Below are 16,945 nucleotides of genomic sequence, written 5' to 3'. Positions count from 1 at the left end.
CTATGCTTTTGCATTTCAGGGAATTTCCCAGACTATTCACGGTTTTGTTTTAAAATGTTTAAACTTCCCCCTGCCATGCTGTATTCATTTGTATATTACAACTCGCTATTCTTCTTCCTCTTCAAAAAGCTGTTTTTGTAGAGCTGTCCGTCTGACCAAACTGAACACCTGAGCAAGAAGGACCTTGGTCAGGGAGCTAAAAAAAAAACAATGACCACTCTGGTAGAACTGCAGAGTTCCTTGGCCGAGATGGTAGAACCTGCCAAAAGGACAACCGTCTCTGCAGCACTTCACAAATCTAGGCTTTATGGGAGAGTGGCCAGACAGAAGCCACTCCTGAGAAAAAAGCACATGACACCACACCTGGAGTTTCCAAAAAGGCACGTGAGAGACTCTAAGAGCATGAGGAAAAAGATTATGTGGTCTGATTAGATGAAAATTCAACTCTTTGGCCTGAATGCAAAGCGCTACATCTGGCGGAAACCAAGCACAGCTCATCACCCATCTAACATCATCACTACCATGAAGCATGTTGGTGGCAGCATTATGCCAAGGGGATGCTTTTCAGCAGCAGTGACTATGGGACTTGTAAGGATTTAAAAAAAAAAAAACCACCTTTAGAGGCCATTTTTCCCCGCAAAGCGGGGGTTGGCCTTTTTCGGGAACCATGGTTGTTGTTGTTTTTTTGGTCCCCTTTTTGAAGCAATGTTTTACGGCCGGATGCCCTTCCTGACGCCAACCCTTTTTGCCGCCTTTAACGACAAACAGGGAATTACCAGTGAACTGGTACTCAATTAGCCGACCTCGGAAGGATGACAGGCTGAGTCAACCCCCCTGGCGTTAATTCAGCGATCGACCGGGATTCGAACCCAGGATCCTAGGATCCTAAGCCGGCACCCTAGCCGCAACACCAACACCAGGTTACACCAGACTTGTAAGGATAAATGGAGCCAAATACAGGCAAATCCTTGAGGAGAACCTGCTTCAGAGTGCAAAAGACCTTGGACTGCAGTGAAGATGTATGTCCCAACAGGACAATGACCCCAAGTATACAGCCAAAGCAACATTGGAATGGCTTCAGAACAAGAAGGTGAAGGTCCTTCAGTGGCCTAGTATGCGTCTAAAGCCCAGACACTAGAATTCCATTGAGAATTTGTGGAAAGACTTGAAGATTGCTGTTAACTGACACTCCTCATCCAACTTGACAGAGCTTGAGCAAATCTGTAAGGAAGAATGGGAGAAACTCCTCAAATCCAGATATGCAAAGCTGATACACATATACCCAAGAAGACTCAAAGCAGTAATCGCTGCCAAAGATGCTTTTATGAAGTATTGACTTGGGGTTGAATACTTATGTAAATTAGATATTTCTGTTTCGTTTTTAATTATTTTGTAAAAATTCTACTTTGACATTATTGAGTATTATTTGAAGATTAGTGACAAAAACAAATCTCAATTTACTCCATTTTAAATTCGGGCTGTAGCAACAAAATGTGAAAAAGTCAAGGGGTGTGAATACTATAAAAATAAATCTACATCTATCTATAATTCCACTAATCTCTGTGTGTGTGTATGCGACCGCTGTTTCTCGACAACTACCGGTCCGATATACTTGAAACTTGCCAGGTATATTGCTGGGGACCCGAGGATGTGCCTTTTCAAGGTTTGAAATTAATCGGACAAGTAGTTACCGAGCTATGTCCAAAAAACGATTCGACCAATCAGAGAGCAGCGAGCTACCGAGCTATGGCGATTTAGCCGTTCGCCGTTCGCTTTGGCTTTGCGAATGGACCAAACCATTTCATGTAAATAGAGGGGGGGGTTCTACCGTACTCGCAAGCCGTTCGCTTTGGCTTTGCGAATGGACCAAACCATTTCATGTAAATAGAGGGGGGGGGGGGGTTCTACCGTACTCGCAAGCCGTTCGCTTTGGCTTTGCGAATGGACCAAACCATTTCATGTAAATAGAGGGGGGGGGGGATATAATTTTAGATATATATATAGTACGGGCATGCCCTAGTCTTTAAAATATGGACATACGTCTATAAAATACATGTGATCGGCTATCGAATATGTACGATTGGATCGCGAGGACGTCTATAAAATACATACGATTGGAACGTGAATGTTATACAATAAAACTGAAAAGGCCTGTTGGTCCACTGCATGAATATAAACCTACATCGTCAATGCATCATCTACACACCACACAAACACACACCAGCACACAAACACCACAGAAAACGAGTCATGTTGAGGGCTTGCAATCTTTGATTGCTCTTGTTCCCTCAATTTTTTTCCCTTTTTCACCCCTTCTTGTTTGCTCCCTTATTTGCCCCTCCCATCTTTATCGGTACCTTTAATTTGGCCATAAAAAATAGTGCATGTGTCTGTCTATGTGTGGGCATATACACAGAAGTTTAAATGTATGATTTTTATTTCTTTCTCTTCAATTAAGCCTGGTGTTGGCTTATTGGCTAAGGTGGCTGGCTTGAGATATCAGGGTCCTGAGTTCAAGCCCCTGTTATTCCATTGAAGTAACACCAGGTGGGTTGACTCAGCCTGTCATCCTTTCGAGGTCGGCAAAATGAGTACCAGCTTACTGGGAAGAATGAGTCATTAAAGTATCCTGCATCAGTGGCGACCCTTCCAGGATTGCGCCCAATAGCCTCGGAAACTGCTTCGGCAACCATTTGCATCTGAAGATTCAAAAGGAATGGTCTTCTCTTTTTTTCTCTTTAATTGGCACTGAAATATGTTGCAAATGGTTGTCTGCCATGTTTTTGTTTGCAGATCTGCTGTTTCACTCATATCCAGCCCTTGGGCTGCACTCTGCTGCTGCTGCTGATGAGGAGGAGGAAGAGGAGGTCATTGAGATGGATGTGGACCAACTCGAGATTGAGGAGGCACGACTGCTGATGGGCAGAATGCACCAACCATCGAACATGCTTCTTGTTCGGAGACCTGCTGCCAGAGACCTTGAGAGTGTCATTCTGGAAACACTTCCACCTCAGCTGCATAGAGGTGATCAATTGCCTTAGTGTGTCTGTTGGTGAGGTGGGGGAGGGGGGCGAGGTAGTGTGATCTTTGTTGCACGTGCAGAGGTCAAGGATAATCCACATTGTGAAAGGTGTACAGTCGTGCCCAAAAATATTGGCACCCTTGCACTTTTTTCAAATAACTCACAATTTTCTCTAAAAATGAGTTGAAATTGACAAAAGTATTTAGTCTCCACAATTCTTTATTTCACTGTTAATATTACAGAACCTTTGTTTTTGATTCAGAACTTAATGTATCCTTTTAAATCAGAAAATAAAAAGAAATGGCATTGACAAAATTATTGACACCCAAGATTTGATATTTGGTATCACAGCCTTTGGACAAAATAACTGCAGTCAAGCACTTCTTGTAGCCATGAATGAGCTTCCTTCACCTCTCTACTGGCAGTTTGGCCCACTTCTTGTGTAAACTGCTCCAGTTCTCCCAGATTTGAAGGGTGCCATCTCTCAACTGCTGTTTTCAGATCTCCCCACAGGTGTTCAATGGGATTTAGATCTGGACTCATTGCCGGCCACTTCAGAACAGTCCAGCATTTTGTCTTGAACCATTCCTGGGTGCTTTTTGAAGTGTGTTTGGGGTCATTGTCCTGCTACAAGACCCATGACCTTCGATGAAGACCCAGCTTTCTGACACTGGGTTGAACATTGCGCTCCAAAATGCCTTGGTAATCTCCTGATTTCATGATATCATGCACACATTCAAGGTGCCCAATGCCAAGGGCAGCACAGCATCCCCAAAACATCACTGAACCTCCTCCATGTTTTACTGAAGGGAAGGTGTTATTTTTCTTTGAAGGCTTCATTTTGTTTTCTGTAAACATAGAGATGACGTGCTTAACCAAAAAGGCTTTAATTTGGTCTCATCTGTCCACAGGACATTTTCCCAGAAGGATTTTGGCTTGTTCAGGTGTGTTTTGGAAAACTCCAGTTGGGCTTTCTTATGTCTCTGGGGTCCTGCTGGGTTTCCTACCAGAGAACCCCCTTTCATTGAGTTGGCGACAGATGGTGCGAGTTGAAACTGTCGTACCTTGTGTCTGAAGGTCAGCTTGAATCTGTTTCGCAGTTGATCGAGGTGCTTTCTCCACCATTCGAACAATCCTTCGCTGCGATCTTCGTTCAAGTTTCTCTTGCGGCCATGTCCAGGTAGGTTTGGCTGCAGTGCCATGGGCCTTAAAATTCCTGATAACATTACGTACGGTGGACACAGGAACATCAATGTCTCTGGAGATGGACTTGTAGCCTTGAGATTGTCCATGCTTGGCTGCAATCTTGTGTCTGACCTCCTCAGACAATTCTCTGGTTTTCTTTCTTTTCTCCATGCTCATTGTGGTACACATGGTGACACAAAACAGCAGAATGACTCCTTTTCTCCATTCAAACTGGTTGAATGAGTGTTTTTTTTTATATTGCAGGCACCTGCAACTCACCACAGGTGAGTTCAATTCCAAAGTAAAGGAGAATTACTTGCTTGAAATCTAATTATTTGTAACAACTTCTAAAAGGTGCCAATAATATTGTCCGGCCCATTTTAGGATTTCTGTGTGGAATAAGCTAAGATTTAGTAATTATTTCAGCTTTTCTTGTTTTGTCCCACTGCAAGCCAAATAAATACATATGTGGATACCAAAATATTTCTTAATTTGCGTATAATCGTATTTAACCATTGTCTGTTTGTTCGGTAAATAATGTCCTTTACGATGCAAAACCAGAGATTGTTTTGTTTTTAATAATAATTTTATTCTGGTTCCAACATTTGATATCCACCAGAAATGCTCACAACACCGCCGCATTCACCTCTGTCCGTGTGCACAGCCTTGACAGAAGCAAGCAAAGAACGTAATGATCTCTTTAGCTACGTGTCTAACACGCTGCCTGTACGAGTGGCCTCTCTCCTCATGTCCCCGTACATCCTGCCAATCGAGTCCGCCATTTCATTCACATTCCGGTGAGACCAGCTTGTCCATCGATGTGCTCAGGCAACACTGTAACATCTCTTTTGTGTTGTTTTCTTTAACTTCTCATTCTTCATGCTATTCCATTTCCACATGTTATTCTTACCTCTTAACAGGCTTCTTGAATGGCTGCCCGACGTACCCGAAGACTTCCGATGGATGGGAGAACAAACGCATCGGCTTCTTCGACATGTTTATCTTCGAGCCGTCGAACGGATTGGGCATCGGCTTTCTGCGAGGTCTGTGTCTTGAAAATATCGCGACTGAGCCGAGTTATTGGGATTAGATAACCTTTCTGGGCTGTTTGGCCGAATGTGATTTCCACGAACACAAGAGTTAAATCCACTTTTGTCCATTGATTATTAGGAATAATGCGAGTTCCTATAAATTGCCTTCTTTCCCCTTATCCCTAACCCACACACACAGGGTTAGTTGTAACCTGGAGCTGCGGAAATGCCTCACCATGCCCACCTCTGTTGCACAGTCATGCGATACGTCTGCCATGGACCACCACGCCCTCCCTTCGGTCATTTCTGACTGGAAGCTCACCTCCTCCAGCGTTTCCGATCCCTCCTTTGAGAAGTGGGTAGAGGAAAGCACAAAATTTGGATTTGCGATGAACATCCAAGCGGGCTTATATCGGCGACCCGGAGCTGCAAGACCTTTGCAGGGCCGTAGATTTTCAATGACGTGCTCTGCTGGCAAAGATAATCCCAGCTGCCCACTGGCTCTTGGTACTGACTCACATCAAATAGACAATAGCTGTATGCCACGGTTTTTTTTGGAGGATGACTAGAGCTGCACCACCTGAGGAACAGGAAGATTTGAGAATGGATGTGTCTGTCTCCGCATTGCCCCTCTCTCGGCCACCCTCCCCCTCTCTCCTCTCTCGGCCACCCTTTCCTCCCTCTCGGCCCTCTCCACTTTTCTCGGCCACTCTACCGCTCTCTCGGCCACTCTACCGCTCTCTCGGCCACTCTACCGCTCTCTCGGCCACTCTACCGCTCTCTCGGCCACTCTACCGCTCTCTCGGCCACTCTACCGCTCTCTCTCGGCCACTCTACCGCTCTCTCGGCCACTCTACCGCTCTCTCTCGGCCACTCTACCGCTCTCTCGGCCACTCTACCGCTCTCTCTCGGCCACTCTACCGCTCTCTCTCGGCCACTCTACCGCTCTCTCTCGGCCACTCTACCGCTCTCTCTCGGCCACTCTACCGCTCTCTCGGCCACTCTACCGCTCTCGGCCACTCTACCGCTCTCTCGGCCACTCTACCGCTCTCTCGGCCACTCTACCGCTCTCTCGGCCACTCTACCGCTCTCTCGGCCACTCTACCGCTCTCTCGGCCACTCTACCGCTCTCTCGGCCACTCTACCGCTCTCTCGGCCACTCTACCGCTCTCTCGGCCACTACCGCTCTCTCGGCCACTACCGCTCTCTCGGCCACTCTACCGCGCTCTCGGCCACTCTACCACTCTCTCAGCCACTCGGCCACTCTACCGCTCTCTCGGCCACTCTACCGCTCTCTCGGCCACTCTACCGCTCTCTCGGCCACTCTACCGCTCTCTCGGCCACTCTACCGCTCTCTCGGCCACTCTACCGCTCTCTCGGCCACTCTTCTCCCCTCTCTGCCACTCTTCCTCTCTCGCTCTGAAACGACATCTTGGAGAGTTATTTATATTTGAACATAGTATTTTTTTAATTTGGTAATGATAAAAGCTTTGTTTCTGAAACATCAGGCATAAATTCCAGTTTTATTTTATGTTTCCTTTGTTGCAATATAAGCAGGTGTGTATCTGTACACTGCTGTCATTGCCTACATGTTTAGGCATCGTACGAAAACGGGTAAATTGTCCTTCAACATGAACTCCCTCTGCTAGGCAGGTGAACGCACTTTCGTTCAGGAAACAGGGGCTTTAATAAGCAAAGTGAATGTAATTGGTTTTCTCTACACAAAACGGACCTCTTTAATCTGGGCCATTGCAAGATCTGGTGTTTTGAGTTCTCTCTCGTGGCCGCCCCATGACACTGCGAACGGTGCAATAATACAATTTGTCTATTGTAGTTTGATCTTTATTTGTTTCATATCAAACCAAGTATTATATGGGCCGATTATATACTTTATGTACCAAAAGTATATTTTAGTGTTTGGTTGCCTCACCATGGCACTTTATAAAGTTGTTTATCACCCAGCATTTTAAAAAGGGGTCGCTATTTTTATCATTGGTTTTTGGCCTTTTACTGCACGCGATTGACAGCAATTTCAAACAAGAATATAAAGGCCGCAAACCAGGCATTCTTGGACTGTTCGTCTAGCGCTACAGACCTATGGACTACCCTTTGGTCGGCTTCTTGAGTGACACGAATTTAGCAAATGGCAAGGGCCCGGCTCTGTATGTGGCGACACAAAGTGCAGCTCCGGGTGCCACCTGCTCATCCCGTGTCCCACTTGGATGCATCGTCGATGCGCGCCAGACCTTCGGGGTGATGCAGGTAGTTTCTTCAGAAGATGGAAGAATGAAGCTCGTGCGTAATGTGCCAAACGAATGTCATTTGCTTTATTTAACATGCTACAAAGTACTAGCACTGTGCACACGTGCTACATAGTAGTTATTTTGGTTTGTTTTCTGTGCGATTTGTCTTACGAAGTGTACATGTTCTGCTGGAACGTTGTTTCAATAGGCCGAAGGTTAAAGTTTTCTGATTCACCTTTTACGTGTATCGTTGTACGTAACTTGGACTTTGACCCATTCGGTCCATAAAACATCCATTAGGGTCCGCGTTTAGTTACCACCTTCACGTCTGCATCGCAGACGTATGTTCCAAATCACTGCACACATGTCGATGTTCTTTTCAAATGGACGGACACGTGTGAGACTTTTCGCCATGGATGTGTTGCAGAGGTAATTGAACACCATACCTGTTCTTCATGGGATTTTTGAATACTTCCAACAAGTGAAGTGCTTATTCTGCTTTAGATTGAAACTTATTTTTGTCGTTTTTGCAAAATAATTCAACTTTCAACTATAAACAATGTTTGACGTTCACTTAATTATTTGCATGTCCGTTTGTTCCTGGTTCTGTTGAAGCTAATTTAATTATTTGAGATTTGTGCACTGCACCATTTGTTTTATGCTTTGCCATGCGTTCTAGCTTTTGTAAGTTTATAACTGTTTGGTTGCATAACAAGACTACAAATGAGCAATAAAACTTGTAAATATATTTATATAAACATACATAAATACAGTATTAATTGATGTGTGAAAATTATAATTGACTTGTTTATAAACCTTGTAATAAAGTTGAAATGCAATCTGTTATCTATGATTTGCTTGATGTGATGAAATCAAAATAAACTCTGGTGCTGCTCTCAAAGAAGCTAAAAAACATTTACTCAGTTATATTACATTATCCACTGTGCTCCTGTTTTGTTGAGTTTCTTTGATTGAGTATGTACGATTTCGCACTGAGATCGACTTGATGAACGTTGACTCGTATATGGGTTAATGTTGATACGCTGTGAAGTACAGCAATGATAGGTTGCAAGTTGAGAACATTTATTGTTCAGTCCCTTTCCAAGGTCAGAATGTCTACAATGCTAACAATATGGTGGTAATCAGAGAAGACGATAACATCTAGCCAGTGGCCTGCAAAAGCATTGTCATGTGACTCCCTCAGTTAAGACCGAGAGCGAGCCACGGATGGAAATGAGCGTTACTGTGAGGCGTTCAACTTAAATTGATGGTGGATGATACGTGAGGAGGAAGAAGAACACCGACTCACCTGTACGGGCCCGCGGAGGCTTCTTCACCCTGCAAATTAACTCAGCCGGGACGGGTTGTAAAATTGTTCGGGAAAAATAATACAAGGGTTTATTAAATAAATATCGGGACAGGAAAAATGCTACGGTAACTAAAACGCCCTAATGAGCGCTCCTACGCACAGAACCAGGCACAAAGGGATGGCAGAACGGGAATGAAAATAACGAGGTGTGGTTTTATGTGTAGGTTCTTAGCTCAATCGGCGGAGGTGGGTGGCGTTCTCGGGAAAGGCGCTGTCCCAGGCCGTTGGCAGGAACGACAGCACGTCCTTGGCGCGCGCGCACGCTATCCAGGCCCCACCGTCCGTCGCGAGCGGCACGCGTGGAACTTGTCTCCCAGCTGCTTTGATGAGACCCCGCTCTTCGCTCGTCAAAGGAACACCGTCAGCGTCTTTTTTTCTTTTTTTTGTATACAAGATCGAGGCTCGTGAAAGAGCGAACATTAATCACACAGAAAGACAAACCGACACATAGAACATATAACATCGGGAGCGGTAGACAATATGGGGAGAGAGGGGGAAGGACACAAACACGAGGGCAGAGCTGAGTGAGAGGGGCAAGAGGTCGAGGGCAAAAGAAGAGGTCCGGGCCAAGAAGCAAGAGCAAGAGTGTCCAGTCTAAGAGATCCCAGGCAAAGAGGAATCCAAGAGGCAGCAGAGGGAAGAGAGAACAAAATGCCGCTCACTCCCTGTTTAATTGTCCGACGTCAGCGGCGCCACTCCTCCAATCCTCACAGGCCAACAGCACTCCACCAATGGCCGCTCGCTTCTACCTCATGCCATCGGTCGGTGGCCAATCAGCGTGTCGCTTCCCTCGTCCAACCGCTGCCCCTCTGGGCGTGTCTTTCGCCTGCTTGCTTCGATGTTGTCATACAAGCTGGTGATGTAGCTGGCCGCGATTCCATTGGTAGTGTCCAGAACTGACTTGGGTGGCTTCATTGTGGGGGGGATATTTAATTTGTGTACTCGGGCCATTCTATTGTAATATGTCTAAAGTGTAGTGCCATAAAGGACAATGGGATGATTACCAGGTTCTACGGACAGGGGAATTAGCATAATCCCGAAGATAACTAACACAAGGGTCATCCTTGTATGATCACAAAGATACACTTACGCGAACAAACTGCCTAAACAAAATTACATGTGGGGTTCCCTATCATGATAATCGGAGCACACTACCTATGTAGATCTACCTGAATCTATATATCACTACCCCAAAATTCATAACTATTCATCCCCTTACCAATAATGCCACATTTAGATGAAATATGAATTATGCAGAAGCAATTTTTTCAAATGAACTTTTTTATTCATAACTGGAGAGATCAAACTAAACACATACAGACTTGGCTTTTAAAATGGAATTTTTTTTTTTCTTGACTTGGGTTCACTTTCCTAACTCAGTATATCAATCTGGTGAGTTTATTTTACACTTTGGTGATTTATTTGTTAAAAGAACCATGTCACTGATTGTCTGTCGCAGCAAGAAGTCAACAACAGGATTATATCACAGGTGGCGTGGCAAAATGTACGGACAGGTGCATTTGATGATTGGCTTCACAGTCGGGTATACAAGGGTTGTTGCGTTCTGTATTAGTGGAAAACAACTGCTGCACGTTTCCAAAAGTTATTGCCGCTTCCTCTGGAGATGGTCCGTCAACTCGACAATGCTGTTTGTCATGGAGTGGTGGCTTTACGAAATTACGGCATGAAACAGCGTGCTATTACTCAGCAGTATGGCATCACTCAAGGTCAGGTGTCAAAGATCCTGAAACGAAATGCTCAGAGGGGTGTCCCTACTCCAATACCGAGGCCAGGACGTCCCTGCAGAACCACAAGGAGGGATGATCGCCAGCTTCACCAGTTAGTCCGCAATGGCCGTACCAAGTCAGCTAATCGGCTTAGGGCTGAGTGGCAGCAACTGACAAATGTGCCTGTATCCAGAAGGCTAGTCAACCAACGACTGGTTCAAGCAGGCTATCGTGCCAGGCGTCCCTTGAGAAAGCCAAGCCTGACCAGACAACACCGCCAGCGCCGATTGCAGTGGGCCAGAGAGCACCGTCAATGGCAGCCAGGACACTGGAATCACGTGATCTTCAGTGGCGAGTCTAGATTTCTGGTCCATTGTCAAGATGGCCGCGTCCGAGTGCGCAGACAAGTGCATGAAGCCCACAACGAAGATTGTATAGTGCCAAGAGTCCAAGCTGGAGGTGGTGGGGTGACCGTTTGGGCTGCTTTTCATGCAGGGGGCAAAACTGACCTGGTTGTTCTGAATGGAAACCTGAACCAGTTCAAGTACAGGGCCATTCTGGAAGAAACATTGCTTCCATTTGCTCGTGCAGCCTTTCGAGGAAACTTTGTCTTCCAAGATGACAATGCACAGTCTCATCGTGCTCGCATGATCCAACACTTTCTTGCTGACCGTGGTGTAGAGCATATGGAGTGGCCTGCCATGTACCCGAATATGAATCCGATAGAGAACTTGTGGGCAGAATTAACGCGTCAAATCGACCACTTGGACCAGCAGCCGACCTCTGTGCGTGAATTGCAGCAGGCTATTGTCACTGCATGGCAAGCGATTCCTGTCCAAACCTTGGCAAATCTCGTGAACAGCATGCCTCAACGTGTACGTGCTCTCCTGAATGCTCGTGGGGATTACACGAAGTACTGAACTGTAATTTTACTGTCCGTAATCTCAGTCGTAATTTAACTTTTGTTTTTGTTAAAAAAGAATTTGGCTAATGTGCAAAATAAAGAGATACTTCTGGAAAACCACCATCTCTTATCTTCCCCCATCCAAAACCTTGATCTTTTCTACCCCCGCTAATTCACCCCAGATCCACCTTGTTTGAAATTCCAACTTCTTTCCTGGAAGTCCTGGCAGTGTCCATATGTTTTATACCTCTCCCACCGCCCCCTTCCCATGCCCCCCCCCCCCCCAAAGCCCTCGCCCTCTCTCAGATGTCTCCATGTCTCTCGGTCCCTGCTCTCAAATGTTGTGTTTGTGTCCTTCCCCCTCTCTCCCCATCTTGTCTACAGCTCCCGATGTTATATGTTTTATGTGACGGTTTGTCTTTCTGTGTGATTAATGTTCGCTCTTTCACGAGCCTCGATCTTGTATACAAAAAAAAAAAAAAAAAAAATGTACAGAAGGTTAACACAGTACTCTCCATGAATTGAGTTCGATATCAGTTTACATCACTTTCAAGGATCAATTTATTTGTTTCAAAATGTCAAATGTGGTTTTTGTTTCTTTTAAAGGTCACATTAACAAAATCTAGAATAATTTCAACATAATTCCAATGAACTTTTGGTTCTAAGACATCTTGAAAAGTAAGTTCACCCCCACAAAAAAAATATTCCATATTAAATGCCAAGTCTGTAGTTGGAGGTCACATGTCAGGAATACCTAGAATAAACATATACAAATCAAAATTCTCTGGTTGCAAAAGTATTCAACCCCTGAGGTCAGTACTTGGTGGAAGCACCTTTTGTGGCAATGACTGCGATGAGTTTTTTTTTTGGGTAGTAGGTCTCTACCAGCTTTGCACAGTGAGATCGTGAAATACTTGCCCATTCTTCAATTGAAAATTGCTCTAGTTTTGCTAAGTTTGATGGGGATCATCGATGGACTACAATCTTCAAGTCTCGCTATAAATGTTAAATTGGGTTAAAGTCAGGACTTTGACTGGTCCACTGAAGAACATTTATTTTCTTCTTATTCAGCCACTACAGTGTGGCATTAACTTTGTGCTTCGGATCATTGTCCTGCTGAAATGTGAATCTCATACACAATTTCAGATTCATGGCTGACTCCAGCAGGTTTTCTTAAAGGATTCCCTGCACTTTGCACCGGCCATTGTCCTTTCTATCCTGACAAGCTTACATGTCCCTGCTGATGAAAATCAGCCCCATAACATGATGCTGCCTCCACCATGCGTGACAGTAGGGATGGTGTTGATTGGTGATGCGCAGTGTCAGGCTTGTGCTTTGAATTGAGGCCAAAAGTTCAATTTGTTTTTCTCTGCTGACCACAAAACTTTACACCACCTGCTTGCAGTGTCATTAAGATACTTTTTCACAAACAGCATACAAGGTTATTTATGTGTCTTTCAGTAATGTCTTCTTTCTTGCCACCTGTGCATAGAAGACAGATTTCTGAAGAGAACAGGATATTGTTTATTAATGAACCTGACCCCCATCTCAGACATAGAGCCTTGTAGATCTTTCAAAGTGATTGTTGGATTTACAATGACATCCCGAACCAGTTTCATGTTTGCCCGGCTGCTGAGTTTGGATGGCGACCTGATCTGGGTAGAGTCTGGGTGGTATGATACGTCTTCCACTTCTTAACGATGGATTTCATCGTACTCAAAGGGATAATGAGTGACTTTGAAATCTTCTTTTATAACCCTTTCCTGAATGGTCCTTCTCCACCACTTTATGTCTGACTTCTTTAGAAAGCTCCTTGGTCTTCATGTTTGCCTTGTTCATTGACCAAGTTGCATCTTTAAAATCTTCAGATAAGTGGGGGAGATTAATTTTTCAGTTGAACCACTGATTACATACAGGTGAAACATATTACATTTATTTTGTAACATTTCAAACAAATAATTTGCTCCTGAAGTGATTTAGGGGTAATTAGGCAAAAGGTTTGAAAACTTATGCAACTGAAAATTATCTGATTTTCTCCGTTCATCTAACTTATTCACATTTTGTCTGCATTTTTTAGCTTTTTCACGTTGGAATAGTTTGTGAAAACTATGTACATTAAGCTTAATTTGAAAACATGAAATAAGCTTATTTTTTTAATATTGAGCAATCAGAGGGCCAGCATGTGTCACATGAACTGTAAAATGGCAGTGCCTTCATATACGTAACCTGGGTTATCTTTATTTTTGAGAGAGAACGAGACAGTTGTTTGTTGCCTATAAAAAATAAATAAAAAACACCTTTAGAGGCCATTTTTCCCCGCAAGCGGGGGTTGGCCTTTTTCGGGAACTGTGGTTGTTGTTGTTTTTTGGTCCCCTTTTTGAAGCAATGTTTTACGGCCGGATGCCCTTCCTGACGCCAACCCTTTTTGCCGCCTTTAACGACAAACAGGGAATTACCAGTGAACTGGTACTCAATTAGCCGACCTCGGAAGGATGACAGGCTGAGTCAACCCCCCTGGCGTTAATGTTTGTTGCCTATACACTGCCCAAATAAAGGGACGTGTAAGAAGAACGTGATACACGTTTGGAACAAGACCACCCATAGGATGGGTACTCTGTGAGTATAATATAATAAGGCATTTTTACCTGTCACTTTGCTGATAGGTTCAATCAAAATACCCTATAATTTGCCCAAGGTCATCTTCCCTCTGCTTGGATATCAGCCAGCATCACCTTCGTCAGCCAACCTTGCTGCTTACTTCTGGCGCTAGCAAAAATCACTTCCGCTTTGCTGCGAAGCTCAGTTGGGTGCATTGGTTTGAACCTCTGCTTAAAATAAATGAAATTAAACAATTTGAAAATTACGAATTATTCGCACTCATATTTCATCAATGTGATGCATATTATCAAGTTCTTTCCACTTTATTTGTATAAGAAGATTTTTAATACAGGCTATCACCAAGTGGTGCGATACAACATATATTTACATAGAAAGAATTGAGGTCTACCCCCCACCTTGAACTACCTCCCCCAGATGTTACCCAGACAAAAACCATACTACGAGGTACCCTTCGGCAACATGCAAAATGTAGTTGCATTTGGTTCTGTAATTACCCCACACACTCAAAGTGAAAAGTGGAGTTAAAAGAAATTGGTTCATTTCTGCCTACAAACGTCAATTTATGATTGAGCAACAACTTCATTTGAATTGAATGTTACATTTTGAACATGAATTGGGAAACAAACTTGCCATTTAGCAGTACTTTGTCTCTGAATTTGTCATGCCCACGCATGCGTAAAGAAGAGTGAGATAATATTTTTACTTTGCCTGCCTGGCAGTCAAACAACAACACAACAACATGCATTTTAAAGGCCATTTTCCCTACTAGAGCGGGGGTTAGCCTTGCGGTCCCCATGACAATCTTCTCCATTTTGCCCTATTTTCTGCATCTCTCCTTGTTAACCCCCTTGCCCGCATTTCTTCTTCCACCATCATGAGCCAAGTCTTTCTTGGTCTTCCCCGTCCTCTACTTCCTTCCACATTCATTTCCATCACTCTTCTCAACCAGTCACTTTCATCCTTCCTCAACACATGACCAAACCATCTCAACCTGTTCCTCTTCACAGCATCAATCACAGGCTCTATTCCCATCATCTTTCGCAATTCATCATTTGTCTTCCTCTCTCTCAACGATACTCCGCACATCCGTCGAACCATTTGCATTTCCACCCTTTCCAACCTTCGTTGCTGCTCTATGTTCATTACCCATGTCTCGCTCCCATAAATCATAACACTTCTCACACATGCAGCATACACCTTTCCCTTCAGCTTCAACGACACTCCTCTCATCATCAGCATGCCACTCAGTTCCCGAAACTTCTTCCATGCACATCTCACTCTAGCAACCGTTGCCGAGTCTGATCCACCTTCTCCATTCAGCATGTCTCCGAGGTAGCAAAATGTTTTCACACCTTCCAGCTTCACGCCGTCTCCAAGATCCAACTCAACATTTCCTCCATCTGCAGCTCCCTCTGTGCACACTTACCTTTGAATGTAGCTGCCACACTGGTTAATGACCCTCTCAGACCACTACATTTTTGATGAACCCACTCAGCGCACATTGTGCATTGAATGGAGTTCACTCCGACACCCTTCCTGCACACAGCACAGGGCCACTTCCCAGTTCTTTCCACCTCAGCGCATGCTTTACCACTTGCCATCACCATCTTTCCGATATTCACCTTCAGACCTTTTGTCTCCATACATTCCTTCCACTTGTTCATCTTTTCCTTCAGTCCATCCATACTTTCTGCAATCAACACCAGATCATCTGCATACAACAACTCCCAGGGTAAACCCTCCTTTACGTTCTGAGCCAGAACCTCCATCACAGCTACAAATAGTAGTGGACTTAGTACCGACCCCTGATGCACTCCCACCTTCACCTCAAACTCAGCACTGTTCCCGTCCTTCGTCCTTACAGCTGTGCGCGCTCTTTTGTACATTGCCATCACGACTCTGATCAACCATTCCTCCACTCCTAACTTCCTCAATGCCCATGTCAATACTTTGCGTGGAACCCTATCGAATGCTTTCTCCAGATCAACAAACCCAAGAAACAACTTCTTCCTCTTCTCCATGTACTTCTCCTGCAACTGCCTCACAATGAAAAGCGCGTCTGTCGTTCCTCTTCCTGGCATAAATCCAAACTGCATTGCCTGGCAGTCAAACAAGATCGAAAATCATTCCAGACAGGAAACCTAATGTTTTTATGTTATAAAAGACAGAAACAACACTTGAAGAATTAATGTAATGTATTCGATGGGGATGATGTAATCAACACTGTGTCAAGGGTGGTAAAACGGTGGTAAATTCTGGAATGAATTTATTTATACAACTTTTACAACCTGTATTTTATTTAAATGGAATTATATAGTTGAACACTGTAGAACACAAATCACATTCTTTGCACTTTCAAAACCTTCTGTTTAACAGTAATTGGACATGTTAAATAAGGTGGTGTATAAGACTGCATAAATAGCCCTAAACTTCTGGAATCTTCTTTAACGATCTTAAATCATTTTATTTAAATTGAACTATAAACCTGAACACTGCGTGGGGTAACGCTTTCTATGAAGGAACACAGGAACATCAAGGTCTCTGGAGATGGACTTGCAGCCTTGAGATTGTCCATGCTTGGCTACAATATTGTGTCTGACCTCCCCAGACAATTCTCTGGTTTTCTTCCTTTTGTCCATGCTCATTGCGGAACACACAGTGACACAAAACATCAGAATGACTCCTTTTCTCCATTCAAACTGGTTGAATGAGTAATTTTTATATTGCAGGCACCTGCGACTCACCACAGGTGAGTTCAATTCCAAAGTAAAGGAGAATCTCCTGCTTGAAATTGAATTAACTCTAACAACTTCTAAAAGATGCCAATAATATTGTCCGGGCCATT

General features: G+C 44.2%; 2 protein-coding genes across 4 annotated transcripts in view; one reads left to right on the top strand and one right to left on the bottom strand.

Moving 5' to 3' along the window:
• LOC144888168 (patatin-like phospholipase domain-containing protein 2) overlaps positions 1-8,327 on the top strand; it is a 59,008-nt gene extending 50,681 nt beyond the window's left edge. For 2 of the 3 annotated variants that reach the window (XM_078783031.1, XM_078783032.1), the window contains exons 6-9: positions 2,794-3,024; positions 4,872-5,004; positions 5,128-5,250; positions 5,438-8,327. In XM_078783031.1, coding sequence (XP_078639157.1) covers positions 2,794-3,024; positions 4,872-5,004; positions 5,128-5,250; positions 5,438-5,807 — 857 coding nt within the window. In that variant the 3' untranslated portion in view covers positions 5,808-8,327. Of the gene's footprint in view, positions 1-2,793; positions 3,025-4,122; positions 4,203-4,871; positions 5,006-5,127; positions 5,251-5,437 lie in introns of those variants that run through there. The other variant, XM_078783033.1, reaches the window with a different exon arrangement.
• LOC137432315 (serine/threonine-protein kinase 38) overlaps positions 1-16,945 on the bottom strand; it is a 444,663-nt gene that overhangs the window by 107,570 nt on the left and 320,148 nt on the right. The window lies entirely within an intron of this gene.

The sequence above is a fragment of the Myxine glutinosa genome, chromosome 8 (assembly GCF_964187855.1).
Source record: "Myxine glutinosa chromosome 8, kmMyxGlut1.1, whole genome shotgun sequence".
NCBI lineage: Eukaryota > Metazoa > Chordata > Myxini > Myxiniformes > Myxinidae > Myxine > Myxine glutinosa.
Note: the sequence above shows the minus strand (reverse complement) of the source record. Positions and strands in the feature narration are given on the sequence as shown.